Below are 20081 nucleotides of genomic sequence, written 5' to 3'. Positions count from 1 at the left end.
AAGTAAATTTTCTATATGCTAAAATATAAGTTATCTATGTTGGGATGCGTGAATATCTGCACTCAAAGAGACAAGTGAGTTGGTCCAGGTTGGACAGTACTACCTAGATTAACAATAGCTTCTGGATTGTTTTTTTTTTTCCTGCAGAAATACTTGGTAGGCAGGACTTGAAAGAAAATGAGAATCTGAGTAGTGAACATGCACAGTTCATTTCAAAAACCTTGTCTTGTTATTTTAACTTCAAATACCACGTGCACATTTCTATTCACTCCATCTACAGAGGCTTATTTTTCAGAAGAGAGGCAGGAATGTCATGTGTTACACATATCAAGAAAGACTATGGAACAGTGATTCATAACTCTGATCGAAGCTGCAAAACCATTTTGAAATGGCTTGCATCCCATTAGTGTATGCCTTGTACATAGAATACAGAACTAGAATATTTATTAAAGATGAGAACAAGAGCTATTATGCCAAAATGATGACTTGATATGGATGTTAAGCCTGTGGAATAACACAATTATATGAAACCAGAATTCAGTGGCAAGTATTTCAAGTGTTAAAATCTGTCTACAAAGAATTGTTGTTACTACTATAACTACACTGAGTGTGATACAGAGAAAAAAAGGTAATCATCTTCACTTCCTGAAATACTTCCTTAACATGTATTCATCTATCCAGATAGCTAATACAGAATTAGAACCATTTTTATTTTCTGTTTGCAGAAGGAAAACATAAAAAGGAACCAATGACTGATGGGACAATTAAATGGCAAATAAAATTCACTGCAGATAAATTTGAAACAATGAGCTAAAGTGAAAAAATAATCCTAGCTTTACAAAGGGAAAAAGATCTTGGGGCACATGTTAGTTTCATGGAAGTATTAGAGAGAAGTTCAACGGCAAGCAAAACCACTGAAAGTAAACAGAACAAAATGCATCAGCATTGCCAGTAAGTAAATCCACTGGATACTGACATCTTGGACACTGAGCACAGTTCTGGTTTTCCTATCATCATCAGAAAAAATAAGAACAGTTGGAAAGGTGTGAAGAACAGCAAAGCAAGGTTTTAAGAAATTGCAGGTATGGAAAAGGGACTTTACAACAAGGAATAGCTCAACAGACTGAGACATTCGAACCTCAAACCTGGGGCTGCAAAACCACTGCATGCATTTCCAACAGACTTAAAGTCTTCAAGTGGGACCACAACTTTGTGCAGCAAGATCACTCGTATGCATTTCCCAGATCAGAGGAGGAAAGCCCAGCTTTGCTCTTCCAGGTAAAGCAAAATCCTGGAATGTTTTTACTTTTGATAAGAACTGATATGAAAACCAGTGTAAGAGATAACTGAGGAAACAGACATTCCCCTCTTTCCCTCATACATGAACCACATGAAAAACACAGACAAACTCTTGTATTAAATCTGTCAGAGGATTTTCACTTCTACTGTTAATGGGCTTTGAGACCCCTAGAAGTGAATAAGCAATTCAGAGATCACTATGCTCATTTAATTACATACAGTTCAGCATACCTACTAGAAGAGGTAGGAAACGTTTACCCCTTGCCCACCTACAAAGATAAAATTTTAGGTCACGAACTGCAACACTTGAGAACACACTGGCTACTCTCACATGTTCCTACTACGAACTGGCAGAAAGGCAGCTGAGGAAGTATTAATTTCCTTTAGCATGAATGACCAAAGCACATCTGGAAGTAGGTTAAGATGTGCTTCTCCTTCACTGATCTGCAAGCATATTACTCTGCAACTGTTTTCATTGTATACAGTCACCCCAAAATGCTACCCTTACCTTCTAATGCTAAGCTGGCTACAGAAACTAGTTTTCCTCGTTCAGAGACACTCATTAGCAAATGGTTCAACAAACCTGCTTCACAACTCTGGGTAGCTTTAAAAGGTGTACAGGGCTATAACATCAGTTAAATCAAAAAAGAATCTTCAGCTTTTGAAATAAACAGATAAGGTAATACATTAATTAACATGAAGGGAATTAAAATTTCTGAAGGGAAGAAGCCTTACTGGAGATGGTCTTTTTTCCTTACAAAACACAGCTTTTCAGAAATTATGTCCAGTTCCATACATTTTTATTGCTTTTAAACTGAATGTAGAAGCCAGAGGTAGCATCAATCACAATCATCAAAATCACAATTTGTCTTCTAGATTATGAATTAACACAAACCCTTTCAGAGCCTTGCTATACACGCTCCATTCATTCTACAAGGTCCTCATCAGAAGTCCTTGAAAAGGGAAGATGGAAAAGCTTATAAATGCCTTATCTGAATTTAACTTCCAGTTTAACTTGTCCAAGGTGACAAAACATCAGTTCTGGTAATATTTAAAAATACATTTTCCTTACAGGACAGAGCAGTGAGTGGTGTAAACTGTGCCAAGCATCAATTTTTTCCTATCATCCTTGCTAAATACAAAGGAGTAAATTTTCTTTTGCTGCTGACAATGCTCTTGTTTCAGAATTCCAGATGGTAAAACCCAGAAAATTGGAGACAGCTTCTCCTAACATCTCAACAGAGGCATTTCCAAATTACTCATGAGTCAATGGAATGGCCCATGCAAATACCTATCAGTTCAGTATTTCCATATTCTTTCAGGTATTTTATTTTCTTGGAATTGACAACTATTTCCACATCACATGAACATTTTAATTTCTGGAAGACATCTGTGGTTTTTGCCAATTGTAGTTGTTAATACCAAAATAACAAAGGTTTTATCCTTTGTATTAGCTTTTTACACTTTGGTCTTCTATTTGGAGCATAAACACCAAAAACATTGAAGACAAGCATTTTGTCTAAGAGATGCTATTCACAATATTGTGTACACCAAACACTGACAAAGGTTTCTTCAACAGGTCAACGTTTTGACTTTTTATCAATCAGTACTTAGGGAAATTTTCTCTTTCAAATCCTATCAGTTCTGTTTTCACCATAAGAACTATGCAGTTGGCCACACAGTAAAATGGGAAATGAACTTAAGGAAGTAAATAAATTTTATCCAAGTATGAAATCATCTGTGGATGATGCAAATGCAGACCCATTTCTGCTGGCCAAGACAGTCCATTCTATTTGTGATTTTCCTCTTTTAGATGAAATAAACAAATATTTCCCCATGAATTCCAAGAACTCCAAGCAGGTCAACTAATTCAGGAAACACAACACCCTGAAGTAGTTTTATTCATCTCTTAGTGTTCAATATATTTCACAAAGGAAGTCAGGCTCTATTCAAGAGGTTAATAAAGTCAAATTTCCTTTTTTTTTTTAGTATCCCGACAGTAAGAGATACATTTGCATTTGTGCTGAACAAACAAGATCTATTTTTTCCATATTTCTTAAATATGTGGGGTTTTTGTGTTGTTTTGTTTGTTTGTTTGAAGAAAATATTGAAAGGATTCTCATGGTATTGCAGTATACATAAATCAGGGGGTGGTCTCACCCAGTGCAATTCTGAACTATAAGTAGCAGAACTTAAGTCACAACACATCTCAGCTATGAACTTGCCTGGAGATCATTATGGCTGGAGATTTGCTATACCTGAATGCACACCTAACTCTGACATGAAGGAGCATTGACCTATATTGTGCACATATGAGAGAGGTTACACTTTTACTTATAGAGTATGTCAGTGCTCTGCAGTTGAGAATAACATTCTAATAATTTATATTCTTTCACATTTTAGGAGACTGCCAGAAACAGTTACTTATTCTCTGCTGTTTCCCTAGACAGTGTTGCTAGATCATCACTGTGAGACTGGAAAATGGAACCATCGGCATAGGCTACTAACATAGGCTGAAACCTTAAAACATCATGGATGTGAGAAGGTATCTGGCAAGAAAGATCTCTAATTTTAAAACTAAGTTTTTAGGTTTGAGCTCCAAAATTTGCATTCTTAGGTTTCTGAGCCTGTAGAATGTCTCAGCATTCTCCAAGGAGTTCTACTTCAACATCTGTCCAGGTATGGCATTAAATAGTCAAGGTAATGCCAGTGATCAGATAATGATTACTGATAGTTTTCACAATCCCAAACAGACCAGAATTGAAATGGATAAAATTGAGAGAGCTCTACAAGCTTTCTTAATATCTAAGGTGCCAAAGAGTGATGTCTATCCTCTTCATTTCCAAAGTACAAGATGTATTTACTACCTGTTGTTCGTTAAGGTGAATTAGAAATAGACATTGTATTTTTAGTTATTATCATTAAGAGTAGCAGTAACTCTCAACTGCTTTGTGTGTGCTTGGGACACTACTTTCAGACAGTATCGGCATCCCACTTGAAGCTAATCTGCTTACAGCTGGTGGCACATGTATCACTGTTGAATACATTCTGGTTTTGGCTTCCCTCCTCACCCTGCCAGGTAAGATTAAAACAAAACAAAAAAATGTAGAAAAGTAGCTCTTTATAGAATATTCAGAAGGAGATCAACTCACTCCTACTTACATAAAGCTTCTGGTGCTTGAAAACACTCAAGCACTATATGCCTGAAAATATTTGGAAGTATCTGTTTCAAAACTGAATTTAATTCTTCATACCTCAGGTATCAGAATATAAGAAATCTTTTCCCAAATCTAAACCACAAACACTAATTCACAATAAAAGGCATCAGATTATTAGTTAACGGTGTATTTTGTTGAAAAGACTGTGACAGCATGCCTGGACTTTTTTTCTAGTTGTTAACTAGCTGCGTTTGGAAGAAACTGAAGTGTGGGAATGCTCTTACCTCACGTATGACCTCTTTTTAGGAGGTAAAAATAGCTGGGAAGACGTGGAGGGGGCAGGGGGCAGTACCCCTTGACACAAAATCTCAACAGAAACAGCTAAACGAGGTTCCACAATCTGATTTTTTCTTAATTGACAGTGATCTAGTAGGAGCTTAGAAGTCTAATAAAGACACAGGCATGTGTCCTCACAACGTTGTAATTTCTGTTTTCTTGCTCAGACTAGCCACAAAACAATTTTGGAGAAAGGATATCACAGTCATAACTTCATTGAAAGATTACTTTAAAATTATTCAGTAGGGAGCTTCAGTCTCTACTTTCAATAAATCATTCCTTCAACCTCAACGATCTTCATAACTTTCAGACTCCAGTCTGATAATCCCAGATAAATATCCTCCATTTATTTCATTATTTTCCTCTCCTCTTTTAAAATACAGTGAGGGACACTTAAAACTGGCATATACTTTACTTCCTTTTCTATCAACTCTAGAATATATATTGGCCTCTCCAGGTGACAGAGGAATAGCTGTCCCTGACGTAACTGAAATTCTTTCCTAGTTAGATTTCAACTTACTAATTGTAATTTCCCTGATATCAATGCTTGTTTGCCTACTATGTTACACCTGATTGATTAATCTTTTCTTAGAAGTTCAAGAGTTTCCCTTCCCAAGCCTACAGAAATCTGGGTTTTATTCCACTCACTTTCTTTGATTCAGAAGTACAAATCCCAACGCCCACTTCCAGGAGCTATAGCTTCTACTCAGTTCCACCAGTGTAACCTCACTCATCATCAAAACATGATCTACCACTGGAAGATTAATCAGTTTTTAATTCTAGAAATACACATTTCTGTTTGAGAAAACAATGCCTTCGTGATTATTTTAGGATGTTCACTGACGTAGACAATAATGTTACACTTGGTTTATGCATTTAAAGACTTTAACCCCACTCATATAGGAGAGAAAGCCCTAGTTGAATGACTTAATTTATTGAGCAGAAGTACAATATATAGTGTGAAGTACACAGCAAATTCAAAAGCTACATGACCAGGAGTTTCATTTATTTGAATACAAAAATAAAAATCTTTCTAGTTTAGCTTAAAATTGAAGTCATACATTTTGAATAACAAAATAAATGTTTAGTGGCAAACAACAATGGAAAATAAGTTGAATCAAACTTACATCAGTAGCTGCTGTCAGGATTTTAGAAAGGATGACTCTTGCTAGCCCATCTCTGCTGTAATCCAAACTCGAAACAGTCAGTTTTAGCAAGTGATCCTGGTTCTTCAAAGAACAAAGATTAAGAAGACTGGGGGACGGGAGACAAGAAGAAACAATTAGTATTTGAATGCATTCAAACTAATTTATTTATTCAATCAATAATTTAAAATTAAGTCTTTGAAAGAGACTTTCATTTCTACAAACACACAATATAAAGTAAGCTCTCATATGAAATGGAGTAACTTTAAACTGTTACAGCTGTTAAGAGTCAAATGAGGACCAAATAAGGCACTAAACTGCAAGGGAAAAAAACCCCAAATGAACGTTTTTAATAATTACTCTATAATAACTTTTTGAGCATACTTTAGTTAGTGATTATGAGTACAAAAATCAATGTTCATGAAGCTCTGAACAATTCCTCATTGTAAAACAATCTGTGTATAAAGCCTGCCATAAGGTGAGTCTTACTACATGTCTAGATTTTATTTTAAAACAAGTTTCCTGAAGCCAGTAAATAATCAATGAAAACAATTAAATAAAGAGCACATCAAAACACCTGAATTTTCATTTAAATTTTACTATATTTAAAATACACCGGTATTAGTCACTAGCCAACTTACTCCTAAAGGAATTTAAGTTTATTTGATTGCTGTTCAGTGATTACGGACCAAAAAGACCTCCTCTTAAACAGAACATTGAAAATCCCCACAACTGGGGATCTTGTAAGTAAATCATAAGAACTTTAAAGTTTTCAGCTTTACAGGCAGTAGTCCTCATGCACAGTTTACAATTTTCAAAACTATTTTACCTGTAAAAACAGTTTAAACAGAATAAAAACACTCACCACTGAAACACATTACATTTTTCAAGCATTTTCACTCCATGAGGGTGACACGAGAGGGTACCAAAAAAAAGAAAGTAGTGCTGGCTAAGGGTATTTAGTAACCCATTATTTTGAAGACTACGTTCAGGTTTCATTCCTGATGAAAAGTTGAGCCAATGTACAATATCTTTAACCAATTCCTCCAGGTAACCTTGTCCATCCTAAAAAAACCAAAAGAGTAATAGCATTCACTAGGAACAGAATTGGGACTCACTTCTTTACTGAAATCCATAATTTTAGATTTCTTAAAATACAGAAACACAATACAGAAGCAGAAGAGAAATGCTGGCTGGCAAACACAATTCAGACTAAAGAAAAACATTCAAGGCAAGTAAAAGGTATTTATCTTAGAGACATCTTAGGACCAATTATATTCTTTCCAAGAAAAGATTTTTCAATGACATTTTCCTCCAGTCTGAGGCATAGAAGTCTTTAACACACAAGAAGAAAGGAGCTGAAGGAAAGATATACATAGCAAAAGTCAAAAAAACCTCTAAGACCTAAGTTACATTTCATAAAACTCTATTTAATAAAACTTCTACTTAAACATAGCCATCTTCCTCAGTGTCTCACCTGGACAATTCAAAATTGTAAGTTCTATTTCTTTACTACACTGATCATTTTAGATTTAACAGCAGAAGTCTACAGAAGTCTTTACTAAACTTACAGTTTTTCCTCTGAGTGGCATGCAGCAGCACTACTCATTCTACCTCCAGTCTTGTGGCTGAAGATTGCTTACCTCTTCTGATTCAAGAAGAAATTCAGTAAACTGACAACCCACCACAGTGAGTTGCTTAGCCTTGGCATAATCCAGATCCAGGTTGGCATACAGTTTACTGCTAGGCTTGTAAAAATACAGCAGTCTCCTTACAAACCTAAGGAAAGTAAAGAAGAATTTGCTATTTTTCAGTATGACAAGGACAGTTATCACTAAACTAGCTTATTGGCAATAAAAACTTATTACAAGAGTAGCACATAGCAGTAATGAGTCTATCCAGACACAATTTTGGAGATGCACATGTACTGTGTGTTACAAAGGGTTTTCTGTACCATGACTTAAAATAAGCAAAGGAACTCAAAACCTTTATGCTCTTAGAAGCCATCACTTTCTCCTCATTGTCATGCTTACAATTTACTATGCTGTAATTCATCCTGTGGTAACTTTAAAACACTATATTATCTAGACTTACAAAGAGCTAAAAAAGAATTTGTGACAAGAGTTTTCTTCAGATATAATAGACAACACTACTGTGAAAAATACATTTCTGTTTTCTGCCAGGAAAATGCAGCATTTATTCAGCAACAGTATTTTCATTCACCCCACCTCACCACTTAAGCATTTCTGAAGCATAACAAACTGATTGCAAACACAGACTCTTACTCAAGACTTCTTAAAATCATAGTGAGCAATATAGTTTGAGTTTTGCATGGCAGGAATAAATCTTCAGCAAAGAACTTCCCCTCACCAATTCGTAGTCAAAATAAAAAACACGCATTTATGCTTTAAAGTAGCACAGTGTTCTGTCTGAAGGTATATATGCCAAGCATTAAGAAAAGTTAACTTAAAAGCACTTAAAACTTAAAAAAACTTAACTAAAGCACTTTAAAAAGTGAGAGTAAGCCATTATTCCCAATTCCAAACACAGGACCAGTTATACAGGAAATGTGAGGGTTTCTTCAAATTCTGTCAAACGAAATGTATTTTATTCTGGGTTATTAGCAGCAAATATATTACATATATTAACACACATTTATATGTGTGTGTACTTATGTACATACTTAAGTGTGTATATATGCACGTGTATACACACACGTGTATATAGACATAAAAAAACATATGGAAGGACAAAGAAATGTATTTCACACTTTGAAAACTAAGTGGCTGAATTTGGGTTGTTTTTTTTTTTTTAAGATCAGCAGTGAAACTACAGAGATTTGGGGCTTAATTAATTACAATTAAACGAGCAATGGCATTTAAAAGCCATTAAGCATTTAACCCACAATACTGCAGAAAAGATCAACCAACTGTAGATGTTTTAGACTAACTCAATCCTAGATTTTATCTTCATTTGGAATTACATTACTTAGGCACTGAACAATACTTGGGTGCAGCACAAAATCACAGAATCATAACACTGTCCCCGGTAGGTTGGTAAAGGGATGGGTGTAGGTGTCACAACCTAGTACATATTAGCAATTAATGTTTAAGAAAGAAAAAAAATAACATCACATTGAAAAAATAAAAATACAAAATTAATTTATGGCTATGATTACAATGGCACTACCATTTATACTTGGAACACTATCTAAAAGTAGCCTGATCACTTTTTAGTAAAAATTTTAAATGGAGCAGTGTAAGCCTTTCAGGATGTTCTTTAGCTTTAGGTTTTTCCTCTAATGCATGTAGAACCTTTTTTCCATGCCTAAAAATACAGAACTACTCTTCAACTTAATCAAACTAGTTTCTGAAATGCATGTTAATAGGGGCATCCAAGAACTAATTAGTAACACTATTACCACACATACACAAAAGTAATAAATATGTCTTAATGCCAGACATGAAAGGAACTGGAGCTACACTGTTTTTTGTTTTTTTTAAATCAAACATACTTCCCTTGCCATTAATAGCAAGTAGAAATAACTTCCTCTTAATTTTTGATCAAAGCCACAATTGTACAACTGCATATCTGTCAAACATTTTCAAGTGCTGCCATCAAACCCTAATGCATGAAATATCAGAGAGGCAATACTTCTAGGTTTAAAATGAAACAGGGTGTTTGCAAAGCTGCTATGATTCTTGCTGAGGGAATAAATGTATAAGGTATCTGTGCACAGAAAAGAAACCACTAAAGCTTAAAGACCTGTTTATTTGAAGCAAATATTGCAACCTAATTATCTAAATTTTCATCTTTTGCTGCTTATCTATAGATTAAGGTTTAGAAATGTTACATATCCAAGGAATAGTTTACTGCACTATTAAAAAACAGTCTTTCAAAATTTATTTATTCAGAGGAAGTCTACATAATTTTTTACATACCTGTGCAATTGTTCATCTTTATAGTTCCTTAGATTTACATTTGGCCACTAAAAAAACAGCAAATATAGCATTATATGAAACTTGTACGTAATTTCTTACTAAGTCACTAAAATTTACTCATTTCTATTACAATTATATTTACATAATTATTAGAAGTGTAAGTTTTCTTGCATCTTATGTTACCTATAAAAACCCATTACTTTATTGAAAAGCCCACACTTCTTGCTCCAGGAACTGTTAATTTTTTTATTTTTTAGAGAAGGACAGAGAGGAGTGCCAGGCATGTGCTATGAGTACAAGTACACACTTCTAATAAAAACAGCAAAGTATGACATGCTAATGAAAAATAAATGCTTTTACTCAATTTCTTCTCTGTAAATTATAGGTTTTCATATGCATAACAGGGAAAACTTTTGTTATTTTCACTATTTATCAGATTTGTTTAAAAAGTAATAATTATTTTGTTATAGCTCAATTAAATACTGCTCGTTAAAATTGTATTTAAACTTCTCTGTTCGTACTTTTTAAGATATTTTGAAAAGGATCACATGAAGTCCTAATACCCCCTTCTGGACCTACCCTTTCTTCCTACTATACATGCCTCTGTTTTTACAGCCATCTGTTGTATCTATGGTTTCAGATTTATTCTTGTTGCTACTAGTATCTTCTTGGAAGGGATGGAAACAAGTGCATAAAACATTTTCTTTTTGTAATTGGTACAATTTTATATCTCCAATTGTTATATTAGTATTAAGACACACAGCGCACTAGATAATAATTAGTAAAACTGACTACCCTAGTAGCATTGAACACACATTGCCAGGTAAGTATGAAGCTCTACTGTCAAAACTGCCACTGCCACTTTTGCTGCTCTTTTAGCAGGTTAGACAACAAGTTGAGCAAGTGAAAAATGCAGTAAGGGACCAAAGGAGATACAGATGGTGGTAGAGGGGGTAGAAAGCTGATGCTCCACAGCCGTAAGGCTGTGAGGGAGACACAGGGAGTTGGACAGCCACATGAGAGAGAGCAGTCCAAACAGCAGAATCAGGATCCTGCTCATTCGAGGATTAAAGACGGACCACTCTGATAACATTATCTTAGTTTATACTGGCGTTGTGCAGTTTACCAGGAACGGAAGTGGCTAGAATTAAACAAGAAAACACAGAAACTTCTCATTCTGAAAGACAGAAGTCTCTGATTTTGAGATATTAGCAACTCTTTGACAGGACATAAGAAAAATATACTGTTGGGGAGGTTTGAGAGAGCAGTGAAACTGATAGTTTGACCTAAATTTCTGGTAAAAAAACCCAACATCTTAATGATCAACTACATAAAAATCTCCATTGTCAAAGTACTACACAGACTAATTAACAGTGAGATTCTGAAAAACATTTTCTTCCTAATATCTTTATACTGAATCAAAGGTAAAATATCTATGATTAATAATCATATCTACTAAATCTACTAATTGCAGTAAAAAGCCTATAAACAGTGACATTTGGTGGAGCAAAGCAATTGTCATATACATATTCAGGTTTTTATACCAGATTCTTGCCCTCTCAAGTTTATCAGTCCCTGAAAAAATACACAGAAAATTAGTTTCTTCCTTTTTTTTTTTTTTTAATTCCAAATGTAATCTTGATTATGATTGTCACCATTAACACTTTTTTGTGCTTTCACCATCTTCATAACAACAAAGACGACAGTAAGAAAACATTACTTGAAGATAACAACAGGATGGCTTTGATGCATAGAATGGCTGGACCTATTTTGGTTTGAAGGCTATATACTGAGTACTCCTTCAGAAAGATGTCTTACTCCAAGAAAGTAAGTTTTCTGCTTAAAAAAAGAGAGACATTATATTTAAGATAACACCCTCCTTGCTAGAGATACTTCCTTTATTTCATAAAAACTAATTTTGTAATGAACTTGATGTTATGGACATACTTGTATTAGTTCAAAAGGCACTACGAGATTGCATGCTACTGAAGTTTCAATATGCAGCTCAATCTAAGCATCTGAAGTTTGATCTATAAACCCACCTCCAGCTTATGAAGTATTAGCAACTTTAACGTCATTACAACAAATTCTGTAAAGTCTATTTATATACAAATAAAGTTATATAATATTTAATACATGCTTATGAAAAAATTTGTCAATTTAACTGTAGTGTATTTTTGCATATAGTTTAAGGGTTGTGTACAAAGACTATATCAGCACTGATCAAACCCATGAGACCCTAATTTTCGAAATAAGACAGATTATGGGACATAGTAGAGAATTAATATTAGAAAGTCTATTTCATAAAAATAATATCACAGCCTTTTTAAGCTCACCTTCAGTATGGTCCCTATGAGATTCCAATTCCAGTCAAGGTTTTCTTTATGATTGAGAACCTGGCTGTCTCGAAGATTCATTACAAGTGCTTCTTCTGTATCCTGGAATACAGACATGAAAAACTACAGTAAGTTTCCTTGCACCATTTTTTTTCAGTTTTGTCACATTATATGCTCACTATTCGTGTAACAACCATTAAACGGGCTATACTCCACAGTAATTTCCATGGTTATAGTACTGCATTAAGAACGTAATAGTAAGTGGTCACAATTGATCCTAAAAAACATTTAAAAATATTGTAATTTCACTCCTTAATTTCTACAAATTCAACATAGCATCTACAAGTACCTATAAGACAAATTAAATTAAAAAAATACTACAAAGCTATCACATAAATGGCTCTGAATTAAATAAGAGAGTGAAGCTTAGGAGGTAAGATCTAAGCCTCCAAAATACAAAGTCAAATTCAGTTTTGAAAAAACAATAATGGTAATACCTTTAAAATAAAGATGTCTTTCTGCACACGGTACTGATCTCTTTTTTGATGAGTTGAGATTGCTTTCTGAATAATATGATCTAAATGGAGGCTGTATGGTTTAGGTCCTCTTTTCTTCATCTCATGAAAACGCTTTAAGCAGTTGAGTGCGGCACTTGCTCGTCTGATGCAAAGAAAATACTATAATGAGTATTTGTCATTTGTTATCCAACTAAAGAACACTACTGCTTTATCTTACTTAAATAAAGATAGCTCAAGAAAGAATTGACCAACAATTCTGAAGCAAATAAAAACAAGTTTCTTGATATGGGTTTTCGTACTTCCTTAGGTCTCAGTATTGTATTGAAATTAAAGAGAAAATTATCCTTCACAATTTCTAGCACTGAAGAAGGAGCCTTACTGATACATTTTTTTCTACTCTGGAATTAGTGGTGTCTATCACAGTTCATAGAAGATATCGTAAAGTTTAAAGCTGGTAAAATATTGTGACACATCACAGAATATCAATGTTCTCCAGTAAAGCTGAGCGTTGAGGGGTCTAGCTAGGACTTTGACTAACAAAGTATTTCTTTTAAATTCTCCCTTTTTTTTTTTTGTCCCCAGAGGGTGGCAGAAATATCAGTAGGATTTTCTTGCTCTTCATATCTAAACAGTTCAGCAGCAGTGTGTAACAAGTTTTAAGGGAAAAGATAGGAAGTGACAGAAACAACATTTCACCAGGGCAGAAACAGTTAATTACAAAATTGTGGTAGCAGAAAAAACCCTGCTGACCAAATAAAATAAGGAAGTCTACAATTGTGGTGGTAAGTCTACCTTTCTTCCCCATGAACAGAAATTCTCATAGGGTAGGAGGGTGTTTTTATATAATCTTCAAACAAACAAATATCTTTGAATCTGGCCACTTAAATATATTATGTATATTTAATCCATAACAGGGCTTAAAGATTTTCAGAGTATGAAACAACACTGCCTATTGACAAAAATCAAGATCCCCATATAAAAAAAAAAATACTTCCACAAAATCACTTTCTTCCAAGAAAAAGGAGTCTTCTTACTTCTCTATCGGGTATGTTTACAAATGCCAAAAAGCAAAAAAACTGCAAGTATATCAAAAATGTATCCCTTCTGCCCTTCATCCTTCCTCTTCTTCCACAGTGCTGAACAAATGAAATATTCTGTGATGGAGTTTCAGATATGCTTTTTTTTTTTAAATATCTGTGTTTTATTAATAAAATATCTTCAACTGACATATATAAAAAAAATTTGAAATTAAAAAGCAGAAGAGCACTACGTTTCTTGGAAGCACTTTACAAGCAGCATTTTTAATTTCACAGTAGCAGTTTAGAAAGCTTCTGTAACTTACCACTGACAACACAAGGAAAGAAAAAATACAAAGTTATGATATATTTACCAAAATACTTATTGGACAAGGCAGATCAGGAACAGCAATAGTAATTAACAAAAACATTTCCCACAATTTATTATTAGGAAAAAAACTAACACACTCAATTTAAATGGTCATCTACAAAGAAGAAATGCAAGTAAGAACACTGAGTTAGAGAAATATGTATTAAAGACACAAGAATCTGTCAAATTATTTGACTTTTTTCCTCTGGAGATGTAAATGATGTGAAGTGCCCAGGAGATGGTATTTTATGACATATCACTTCAGAGGTTACATTGCAAGATTAGTAGATATACAGAGAAATTCTAAAAAAAAAAAAAAAAACCTAATTAAAAAAAAATCAGTAAAATATATAAGCCCATAGGTTTTTAAAATTGCAAAATTCAGGTGTTTCTAGTTCAAAGAGGAAGAATAGGCTTCTATAAGCATTTTTTTCTTCAGGTCAAATCCCTAAGTATACCTCATTTGATTGGCATCAGGAGGCTCAAACAGCTCCCTAATATTGCTTAACTACATGCCACTGCAGAATGCTGCACTAAATTTAAAATTTGTGTTCATACATTCTTATGCTTCAATGGAACTAAAAGGAACTGAAAAAATATCAGCGTAACTTGAAACAACAGCACCACAAAGTTTTAACATAATTACACTGTCACAATTTAACCACTTTCTTCTGAAGAAAAACAGGTTTAACACACAAACACGGCAATACTATATTTTCTGTTCTTGCTCACACTAATAATGACTCATTGATTTGGTCTATTACTATTTAATTATCCACAGATAAACAAAAAAAAAAGAAAAAAAAATGGTATGGCCTTTTTTAGTTTCAAAAGTTTAATTGTATGAAAATGCCAAACAATAAGTGTGAAACGACAGAGAGGTCAAACACATAGAACACGTCTCAGATACTGTCTGGCCAAACAGTGCCTTAGAGCTCGTTTAAGAAAAATTCTGTGTAAAAATCTTGCATCTATGCAAGTGTTCTGAAATCTACTATCAAAACTTTCCTTTTGAATTTCTAAATTGTTATCGTAAACACTTCTGGAATCATACACTGGAAACTATTTCCTTAGTTATGTGACAGAGCATTTCTACATGTGTTTGCTTTTAAATAAAGACAGCAGTGGTTTTGGCCACCAGAAAACTTCTCATGTAGGTTTTCACTGTATAAGTGGAAAATGAGATGAAAGTATTTTAGCTTTTAAGGTTAACTTAGAATTCTTACAGTCTTTTCTCTTTCAGGATGTCAAAAGACGCTGCCATGTTCATTAGCGTTGGTAAGCAGTGCAGGTGATGGCTGTGAGAATGAGGAAGAATTGTGTTTGCCTACAAAACAACAAAAGACCAGTTAGAGTAACTTACTACAACATTTTCATCCATCTCTTTAGGATCAACATTTGAAAGTCTTGTGAAAAGTGGTAGATTCTTCACAGATGTATCACAAAAAACCTACCTTTTGCAAACCAGAGCAATAATTACACATCACATTTTGAATATTTCTTAAACTAATCAATCTGAAATATAATTGAAAGTAACTTCAGACAACTTTAGATTTCAAAACCTTCCAATATATATTGTTTGCATTTGTGTTTTTTTCAGTGGTGACATCATGTGCGTAAAAGTACTAAAAAAACCAAAATCAGAGACACAATCTAAGCTGATGATTTCTATTAAAAACTTTTGATTATCAGTGTTTCTGCCCTCCCCCCCAATCTGATGAACATATAACTTCAATTTAATTGCTTTTTTTTCTTTTGAAAAAAGTGGGTAGTTCTTAAAATACTTTTGGAAATCAAATAATTAAGATAAAGAAATTACCTCAATGCCTTAAAACTAATAAAAGTACAAATATTTTTTTCAGTATTTTGATTAAGAGACATCCCTGACTAACAAAGCACCTCTTCAGAAAACTGAAAAATACCTACGCTTTGCAGCCTACCCAGATCTCAGTAACAGTCCCTTGCATTCAAAAGTACTCCAGAACCAGAAAAATAGCATCTATTATTACAGATTCCTCTTTTTAAATGACATGGCTGACTGAGTACTTCAAAATTCCACCAATTCCCTGGAGAGACTAAGGCACAGACTGGTTATATTTGTGACCCATGCTGTTCCGCAGAAATGTTATAAATCACTGTAGTAATAAGCAATCCTATATCTGAAGATCGTGATTTTTTTTGAGCACTAAGTACCACTGAAATGAGTCAACTGTCTGAAGATGCATACTATGTCTGCTAAGTCACATTCCAATTTTTGTAAGACAAAGTCACAGTTCACAATCTTACTATCTCTTATAAAGTAGTTTATTTGGAAATAAGATCAAAAAAAACCCCAAGAAAGGGTCAAAACATGGTCTGCTGGATACACTATTCTCGTCATCAAGAGAGGACGTAAAAAATAAACTGTTTTGCAAGAAAGGTAAATTATATCACTTAATATGACTCACAGCTCCTCGGGAGGCTGAAGGTGGCACTGGATTGTATACCAATACACTTACATCATCTCTATATCAAAATAGTTCAGGTTAAGAGAGAGAAGCTATTGTAAAAGATACATTAGGTAGGGGGAAGTGGAATGAAGCAAGGTCCCTTCAGCTTCTCCGTAGCAGGGCTACCCACAGCAGTGCTGAAAGAGCACTCTGCCAACATGGAGTTGCCTGAGTGAAAAACATTAAGTGCCCCAGCCACATCAAGCTGAAAACTGTTTCACCTACCTAGCCTGTGAGACAAAAAGCTAAACCATGCTGCCAGAGGGCTACCATTATTCTAAGAAAAGCAAAATTCAGCAGTGGTTCTTTTCCCAAACACAGTAACAGGTAGATTTGCAGGACTCCAACTTAAAGATACAACTGGCTACTGAGGCAAGGAAGTGTACTGGTGAGACTTTGAGAGCTGAGGATTATCCTTCGAGCATAAACCCCAGTACTCTGAATACTTTCTAAATGGCCTTCCTATTGATGTATACCGCTTTTAATACACGAAGTGCCAAAAGATGGAATGTAAATTAACCCATTATTCTGATGAAAAGTAGATGTTTCAAATTAATAACATAAATTCAAAGCTATAATAGGAAATATCTATTTACAACTAGCTACCAATACTACTTATCTCAGCAAAATGTTTTACTTACCATGTGCAAAAGTTCTCCTAAAAGGATAGTTGCTCTAACAGATACATGGTCATCACTACTTGTGATCACTTCAACCAGACCCTTCAGAAAGTTAAAAAATTATTACATCATTTAACATATAACATCTCATTTTAGTGTTTATAGGAAAAAAAGCAGCATTTATTCAGACTTAAAGCCACTAGTTACCTCCAGAAGCCCATTGGTAATAAAAGCTGAGAGCACTAAAGCCAAATAATTATCCATGAGATCAGGCCTAAGTAGAAAAAAAAGTATGGAAACAGTTTAGAAAGTTCATTTCTTATTATGTCCTCAAAAAAAGAAGAAATACTTTGTCAACAATGCCACAAAACAAAACCAAGGGTTTATACTAAATTCATTAAATGCTCACCTTGACCTGGCTCGATGGGGTAGTATGGTCTTAGCTTCAGCAGCTACAAAGCCATCAGAAAGTCTCCAGCAGTCCTGAAACCTGCTTGGATCTAAAATAAGAAAATATGGACAATGGTCATTATACCACAGGATTTCATATTGTTATTTTAATGGTTGTCAGTAGGTAAGTAATAGTTCTTGCGAACAAATGTTATTTCATGTTTCAAATTATATAACATTTTGTCAGAAGGTGTGTCTAACAAGTCATCTACTCCACATTCCTGGACAAAGCAAAGCTAACTTACATACAGTCTTTTTCCTGGCATTGAAGTATGAACCAAAATAATGACATTTCCAGTTCATAAACACATTAAACTTGTTTAACAGAAAATATCATAACACTTAAATTTTATAATGTACATCCATAGGTCACAAAGTAGGAAGTTTGCAACAAAGAATGAGTTTATTTACTTATAAACGTGGAACAAGGACTAAGCTTTTATAATCAACTGCATGACAGAACATTTATAACCAGAGTTTGGAGAAGATAATTTCTGGAACACTAAAAGCTGAAACTTGCTCCTTTTGGGGGGTCATACTTTTGCACTGTGAGACAAAGCAGAAGACATTCCTGGGTTTACAAAGGAGTAATTATACAGATAAAAGACTAATTCTGCTAAATATAAAGACATGAAAAAGCATACACTTGCTCCACGAAAAGCAAAAGTCAGCAGAAGTGCACTGAAGGTAGTTAGCAGATACAAAATATATAGAAAATACTCTTTTTCTGTAACATTCAGTAACACTGTTACATTACTAATGCTTTTAACGCTTCAAAGAAGTCTTATTTTGTAGTAATGTGTTTACAGTCTTTGGTGTAAATGCTCCATTATGTTCCACTGCTGCTCTTCTATCAAACTTACAACACTTAACAGCTGGTAAAGAATTTTAAATGGGACTTCAGAGCATCCAGTGAATTCAGCAATGAAACAGTTAACACTGATGTAATTTACAACACAGAGGAAACACTGAAGGGTTCAAATTTGTAGGAGAGCTTAGCATACAGAATTTTTATGTCAACAGGTTGTATATACGTACCTACACTGAGAAGCGCCTCAATAAATTCTTCTGCGATTACAGGGAGAGGAAGGCGAAATATATCATAGAGAACTTCAAGCAGACCTCGCTACAAAAAAAACCCACCACACGATATGAATTTTATAGGTTTACAAAAATTGTCCTGTGTTCACTATTAACATTGAAGATTTCTACAGAGTGCTAAAACTGGTGTCTTTACTTCAGCATTTCTTTTTTTGATAACATGCTTATTTTCATAAACTGAAATAATCGGGAGAAGAAGGGAAATGGGCTTGTTTGCTTTAGAACCATGCCTTACTGTCACTATGAATTCTAGAGAAGTCCAGGCTACTTGGATTATAGATTTTTAGAAGAGTTACTGCTGCCACCACCAACTTATTGGTTTAATAGGTAATTGGAAAGAAACATTTCTATTTTTCTTTAATTCAGTTCTGATTATTATGCTTTAAACTCATAACTGCAGCTACTGTGAACTTGCTTTGACTTGTGACAAAAGCAAAAATTAATCTATGTACCTTTGTCTCCTTCATTCCACCTCTTTAGACACACTGGGTATGTTTCTGTTATCACAGGAATTTTATAACGGAATTATAGACTTGAACTTGGGGGTCAAAAACTCAACAGTAGTGGTCACATAACTAGAGTCTGTGTTTAAACCACTAAATCATTAAAATGTTACGAATATATTAATGGAAACATCCAATATCATTCCTTTATTGCTATTAAATATTTACCACCTACCCGTATTTCCATATTTGGTATACAGAGTACCCCAATAAGAGACTGAATCCCAGAATTTCCAGGTTTGCACAGACTGATAATACCTAGAAAACATTAAATACATAATGATATTCCTTCGACAAATGAAAAAATAGACATATTGATAAACTCGATTTCCAGATTGAGCACAAGTACAGATGATAAAAATTACTAATCAAAAATATTTTCACCTTTACGTTATCTCTTCTCCCATCAGTAATATCTAATAAAACTTTGTAATCACAAAACTGTAGCTACTTTTGCCCTTTTTACTGTGAACAGTACTTTCAAACTAACTGCAAAAACATTTATATGCAATAAGCAGCAGAAAGAAAAGACGAAATTGTCAATAAGGAATGAATATTAAACTGAAAGATCTGCATCATTTTGGCAGTTTGTCCATCAAAAGCTGTATTTTAACCTAACAAATTATTCAGTTTCTTTTAATCTCAGGTGAATTCTAAACAGCAAGTTTAAACATACTTGGAATAACATTCTCTGTGCACTATTTTAAACTACGTTTTCCTAAATGACCAGTGCTCATCTCCAGAAGTTTCATCACAGCAGATGTAACTTTGCATAAAATCTGAGAGCCTCTCTTACAGG

General features: G+C 34.2%; 1 protein-coding gene across 2 annotated transcripts in view; it reads right to left on the bottom strand.

Annotated features, from left to right (window-relative positions):
- The window catches only part of RICTOR (RPTOR independent companion of MTOR complex 2), an 86627-nt gene that overhangs the window by 26011 nt on the left and 40535 nt on the right, over positions 1 to 20081 (bottom strand). For both annotated transcript variants that reach the window (XM_080362156.1, XM_080362157.1), the window contains 12 exons: positions 19458 to 19540; positions 18717 to 18804; positions 17638 to 17728; positions 17436 to 17502; positions 17250 to 17330; positions 15346 to 15446; positions 12713 to 12875; positions 12216 to 12317; positions 9880 to 9926; positions 7582 to 7717; positions 6804 to 7003; positions 5921 to 6047 (listed from right to left, as the gene is read on the bottom strand). In XM_080362156.1, the coding sequence (XP_080218282.1) occupies positions 5921 to 6047; positions 6804 to 7003; positions 7582 to 7717; positions 9880 to 9926; positions 12216 to 12317; positions 12713 to 12875; positions 15346 to 15446; positions 17250 to 17330; positions 17436 to 17502; positions 17638 to 17728; positions 18717 to 18804; positions 19458 to 19540 (1286 nt within the window). The remainder of the gene's footprint in view (positions 1 to 5920; positions 6048 to 6803; positions 7004 to 7581; positions 7718 to 9879; positions 9927 to 12215; positions 12318 to 12712; positions 12876 to 15345; positions 15447 to 17249; positions 17331 to 17435; positions 17503 to 17637; positions 17729 to 18716; positions 18805 to 19457; positions 19541 to 20081) is intronic.

The sequence above is a fragment of the Nesoenas mayeri genome, assembly GCF_963082525.1.
Source record: "Nesoenas mayeri genome assembly, chromosome: Z".
NCBI lineage: Eukaryota > Metazoa > Chordata > Aves > Columbiformes > Columbidae > Nesoenas > Nesoenas mayeri.
The sequence above is the reverse complement of the archived record's forward strand: the minus strand, read 5'-3'. Positions and strand labels throughout refer to the sequence as shown.